This window comes from Callospermophilus lateralis, chromosome 2 (genome assembly GCF_048772815.1).
Source record: "Callospermophilus lateralis isolate mCalLat2 chromosome 2, mCalLat2.hap1, whole genome shotgun sequence".
In the NCBI taxonomy this organism is placed as follows: Eukaryota; Metazoa; Chordata; class Mammalia; order Rodentia; family Sciuridae; genus Callospermophilus; species Callospermophilus lateralis.
In genome coordinates, this window is record NC_135306.1 from 109,156,450 (window position 1) to 109,162,449 (window position 6,000).

General features: G+C 36.5%; 1 protein-coding gene across 6 annotated transcripts in view; it reads left to right on the forward strand.

Moving 5' to 3' along the window:
• Ddx6 (DEAD-box helicase 6) overlaps positions 1–4,626 on the forward strand; it is a 29,571-nt gene extending 24,945 nt beyond the window's left edge. For all 6 annotated transcript variants that reach the window (XM_076846319.2, XM_076846321.2, XM_076846318.2 and 3 more), the window contains 2 exons: positions 139–321; positions 1,388–4,626. In XM_076846319.2, the coding sequence (XP_076702434.1) occupies positions 139–314 (176 nt within the window). In that variant the 3' untranslated portion in view covers positions 315–321; positions 1,388–4,626. The remainder of the gene's footprint in view (positions 1–138; positions 322–1,387) is intronic.
• The last annotated feature ends 1,374 nt before the right edge of the window (positions 4,627–6,000 follow it).

Here is a 6,000-nt window from a genome sequence, read left to right on the forward strand (position 1 = left end):
TAATGAAGAGATTATAAGAAATGTTTTTTTACACTTAGACTGGCACTGAACATAGATATTAATTCTTTGTGTTTTTGCCAGGTTAAAGACTTCTACCTATGTATGTATTATCATATTTAACTTTTTTTTTTTTTTTAGGTCGCTTTGGTCATCTTGGCTTAGCCATCAACTTGATCACATATGATGATCGTTTCAACCTGAAAAGTATTGAGGAGCAGCTGGGAACAGAAATTAAACCTATTCCAAGCAACATTGACAAGAGCCTGTATGTGGCAGAATACCACAGCGAGCCTGTAGAAGATGAGAAACCTTAACAAGCATGTATGTACTTAACAATAGTGAAGTGAGCAGAACTTTTAAATGTAAAGGAAAGAAATAAGAGTCTTTTTTCCTAGGGGAAATTTGGTGTGCCACCATGTATAATTGCAAATAGGGTTTTAAAAAAAAAAAAAACATAAACGGCAAAAAGCAGACATTGCTTGGGTGAGGTAGTAATATCATTAGAGAATATATTAGTGATATTCTGGAATGTAGCTTCCTGATGAATGTAATAGCAGTACTTAACACATTCGAATTCCAAAAATAAAGTTAAAAAAAATTATGTATTTAGTTTTGACAGTTATAAAGATGGCTTTTTAAAATGCCCACTCTGGTTTCCTGAAGAGCCATCTTTTTTTATCTTCATCCAATTTAATTTGACAATAATTTCAAAGTCATAATAAGCATATTAATATAGCTTAAAGAATTCTCAAATTATTCTCTTCACTTTAACTTTTTCCCTAAGTTAAATATCAATGCAAAACCCTTAGACAAACAAAACTACAAATATACTATTCAATTCATTTAAATCAATATTTTTTGAGTTGTCGATAGACCTTTATTTTATTTATTTATTTTTATGTGGTGCTGAGAATTGAACTCAGTGCCTCACACATGGTGGGCAAGCACTCCAACACTGAGCTACAATCTCAGCCTTTAAATAAGCATTTTTTCCTGGATGTAATTGTTACTAATGAGGGCTGCAACATGGACTTTCAGGATCTCAGCTAGGAGGAGTTCATTAATTGTACCCAGTGGATATTCGGATATATTCTCATATTCTCTCTCTCTCTCTCTCTCTATATATATATATATACACACACACACACGCACACACCTGTATTTTATTTATTTTTATATGGTGCTGAGGATTGAACCCAGTGCCTAGCACATGTTAGGTGAGAGCTCTACTGCTGAGCCACAACCCTGTCCCCCACCCCCAGTGGATTCTACAGTAAACAAAAATTCAGTAGAAACTACTAGACAGAGATTTGGAATGAGAATTGTGAAATGTATATATCCTAGCTTTCACAAATGTTAATTTTAGATTTCTCCTCTCTTTCTGTAGGCTTTGACAAAACTACAGAACGCTCCTTTGGATCTGTGACACATCGTTTTTTGGGGGGTGCTCTTCTCTTTGTGGGTTTTTCATCTTCTTTTATTTTGGAGCTATGAAGACTTAAAAGAGCTCAGACATTTTTCTTTTTTTAACTGGTGAAGAGGAAAAAAACTGAAAAGAAGGAATATACCTTTTTTGTTCCACTGGTTTGCACTGTGTGCTGACTGAACATTAGTTGCACTAACTGCTGGTTTTTTTTAAAAAAAAAAAAAAATGTTTTTTGGGGGAAAGGGGACAAGGAAGGAGGAAAAAGAAGAGAAGGGGAGAAACCCTAAAAAGAGAAGAATCTTGAACACACAAGCTCGTCTACAATTTCAAAATTCTCCAACAGCTGACTCTTCAAGTGCATTTCAACTTCTCCCTAATTGCTCATCCGTTTTTTAAGCCTGAAGAGCTTATTACTTATTTGTGCGAAGTGCCTTATGCTATAAGACCATTCAGAATATCATCTTTTAGACGCAGCCCGAGGAATCCACAATTTTTCTTCCTTTCGTTTTTCTTGCTTTTTTATTTTAATTTTTTTTTTTATTTTAATTTTTTTGTCTTTCCATTTTGGTTTCAAGTTGAAGTCTCTCTCTTCCCTTTTTACCTAGTACCGAAACCCAGGGCTGAAAGATGAAACTTACTAGTAATGTTAAACACCATTTTCTTTTTCTTTATGAGGAGGAGTTGATATGCAACTGCAGTTCATCCGCACTGTAAATACATGTATTTAAAAAAAAAAAAAAAACAATCCCAAGTAAAAATTTCTTCTGGGCTGAGTAAATACAACATCATCGCTCCCAAAGGAAAGAGCAGTCTATCATTGCAGGAGCCATATGACAAGCCTTTGTGCTCTATAGCAGAACACTAAAGACTGGTTTACATACGCCTCCATTAGCAGTATGGCACTTGATGTGTAGACATGATGTCAGAGCCTTGACCCTCTTTCCTCTGTGGCAAAGTGTGTCCCATAGAAAATTGGGTGTGTATACTTGTAAAAACTTTGTAAATAAGTTTTTTTCTGGGTTCATATATATATATATATAATATATATATATATACATATATATATATATTATTTTTTTTCTTTGATGAAGGTTGCTGGGATTAAGGGGATTAGAGTGATTATGGGAGCAGCTAAAGATGAGAGGGGCTCAGTTTTCTGCAACACTAAATTCTAAAAAGGAGTACTTTGGCCTCTACTGTAGAAACCAGACATCTATGGGGACCCTGTGTTAGAAAAGGGACCCAGAGGTCTGGAATGCACTGTTTGCTGCCACACTGTCACATAGTACATTTGGAGTAGTCTTCACCAGAGAGCAAGAAAGTTTCAAAAATATAATTAAAGGTGATTTTTTTTTTTTTTTTTTTTTTTTTTTTGAGAAGCTCTCTGATTTTGCTTCTTTATAAAAATTTGAGGAACTTTTTCAAACTCTGCAAAAGGGGGCAAAGGTTAATCTGTGCAGTGTGGGAATTACGTTAAGTAGCAGTGTCTTTGAGCAGAATATGTATAAAGCATGGATTTACATTTCAGAATATTAGCCAGTAACAGCTTTGGTAATGTTAGCAGTTCTGGAGCTTAATTTTTCTGTGGATCATCTCTTGTAGTGTATAAATGCGTTGCCCTCTGCCCACCTTGATAAATAAACTTCTGCAGAAATGGGCAACCCCTGAGAGCTGTTAACTTCCATGCTACAGAAAGCTGCTTGCTATCCTCTTGTGTTGTGACAAGAATTGTTATTTCATTTTGCATTGTAAATTGCTGGCAAATGCTTTACAGTCAGTAGTGTTGCTTTAAATTGCGCCCCTCCCAACATGCTTGATGTTTGGCCTGATCTCCAGGCAAAAGGAGTGAGATGAATCAAAACCAGTGAACTTTTTTTTAAAAAAAATGTTTTTAATTCCCTTTTAACCCAGTGTACTAGGTCAATCAGGAGGCATCTTGGGGAGGAAAAAAAGCAAAAAACAAAAATTTTTTAAAAATTGATTTCCATCTTCCACTGTTTTTCAAACCCCTAAAATATTACAGATAAATTCTGCATATGCTTTCATGCTCAGTTCATCTGGAGAAAGAAATCAGTTAATTGAAGTTGCTTTTTTGACTCTGCCTAATTCTAAGGAAAACTATTTGAGACTTGCCCCAAATTGCTTGGGGATCAAAATCCTGCAGATGCCTCCTGATCAGACAGCCCTAACTCCTTAACAGCTGTAGCAAGAGCTGCATAGTACAAACCCAAAAAGAGCAAGCTCCTTTATTTGGCATCCAAGTCATATATGCCCTATCTAGTCAACATTGGTTAATAAATAAAAACCCTATATTAAGGAAGTAACTTTTTTCCAAGGGGGAGGGAACTTTAAAGTTGTCATCTTTTGACCAACATATCTTGGCCTTGTACTGATGCAGCTCTCTTATATCCCCCTCCTGCTGCCACCTCTGGCAAGATAAGAGGGATCATTCATTTAGAACAAGAAAGGAGTATAAATGCAATTTTGTGTCTCGCCAGAGAGCCTGTGGGTAACTAAACAAAAAGCAGTCTTCTTTGTCAATCTTAGACTGCTGGCCGGTGCCACATGCCTGTGGGTCCCTCTTAAAGCACAGACTTAAATTGAAAGTATTACTGAAGTACAGCCTCTGTTGAGGAAGTGGCACTTAAAACTATCTGGGACACCACAATTGGACACTGTCTTTTAGACAGGCAGCTGTCTAGTTTTGGTGCTTGACTTGAATAGGAATTATTAAATGGAAAGATGCTCTAAAGACTAGGTCAAAGCCTAGTCTTTTTTTTTTTTTTTTTTTAATCCCTTATAAGGAGCATTGTTACTATTGGAAATTGTCTTCAGATTCTTTCCAGTTTTTGTTTTGTTTTTTCAGTAATGGTTATTTTTCTTCCTAGTGGTTCATTTGGATGAGAACTAGGCCCTGTTTTTATTATTAAAACTACATCCAATTCATGGTTTAGCTTTCTGGTCACGTAGTAGTGTAGTGGGTTATGGATCATTTATTACACACCTTGCTGCCTCTGAGCCCGTTTGGTTTTTCTCTTGTGTTCTGAAGTGAAACTTTCTTGCCTTTCCCTTCAGTGTGGAATAAGTTTATCCTAAAATGATCTTTGATGGAAAGAAGTGAGGGAGAGGAAAACCAAAATATATTTCCAAATTATTTTCAAGTTGGTCCAAAAGGTTGGGGTGGGTGGGTGGGAGGGTGGTTAATCAGTATTTGTTTTCAGAATGAGATGGGAGCATCTTTCCTCTGCTTTGTGTTTGATACCATCATGCTTGGTTAAAACAAGACAACTCAGCACAAAGCCTTGAGTGTAAATTTTTGGAATCAAAACATCTCATTCTGATCATTTGGTTTAATTTTTTTTTCTTTTTTTCTTTTTTCTTTTTTTTTTTTTTTTAATGTGGGTGGGAGGGGAGGGTACTGTGTCCCAAAGGGGAGGGTGTCTGCACTAAGGATTTAGAAACACTTTGGAAGCTCATAACCTCATCAGAAACTGCCTTTAGCCACACTCCTGACCTTCTAGATGAGTAACAAAAAGATGAAATAAGTTCTTGGGAATGAAGCCATGTTATTTTAATTTGCTGCGTTTTCCAGTGTTCTATGTATCTTTACAGTTGTTATTGTGGAATCATTTTCTTGCCAAATATCTGTCAAGCAAAATTATTGGCCTCGTGGGAGCTGAAGTAAGTCAGCTTTTTGGTGAACTTAATGTGCACTGGTGAGCTTGTGTAGTTCTGCTTTATATTCATAAAGATGGGTTCCTTTTTTTTTTTTTTTTTTTTTTGTTTAACTCCCAAAGAAAAGCTATTCTCTCTGATCTGAAAACTCATCTTTGGGGTAAAGAGTTAAGTGTCCAAAGGTTTTAACTGTTTGAGGTCAGAGGGAGCTAGCCTGGAACCTGGACTCTGCCCCTCCACAGCTGACAGATTCCAACAGAAGTGTATTTAAATTCTCCAGTAGACAATGCTGGGCAGGGCAAGGGAGGGGGTAGGGCTGGGTTATTAAGATACAGGCTACTGTATTTTAACCAGTGATTGTCGGGGAGGGGTGCCTGGACAAAACAAAGTCACTTCCCTTTTTTTTGAAACAACAAACTTGAAAAAAATTTTTTTGTTTGGTGAAAAGCGGGAGAAAATTCTAGTGTCCCTAGCCACAAGGGACCAGTTCCACTGAGAAGTGAACAGTGGAAATTCAAATTTGAAAACATTTGGGGAAAGGGAAAATTGGCTTTCTGTTAATTGGCAAGTGTTCCAGTGGGACTGTTTTTGATGGGATGTGTTATGTTGTATGTACCCGTATATAGACCAGAGTCTCAATTGAGTTTATAAGGTTCAGAAAAGATGGTTGGTAAAAATCTTGATTTTTGTTAATTTATCTCAATAAAAGCCCACTGGAACTCCAGTTGTGTGTGTGCTGTATATCCTTGACAGCAGGCTGCGTGTCTCGGTCTGAGAACATTTTACTTAAGTAATTCATATGGTGAAGCAGTCAGATGTTTTCAAGAGTATTTCTGTGAGTCCTGATGACTAAAATCTGAGTGTTCATCTATCCTAGATAGTGTCCCACCATATATTTA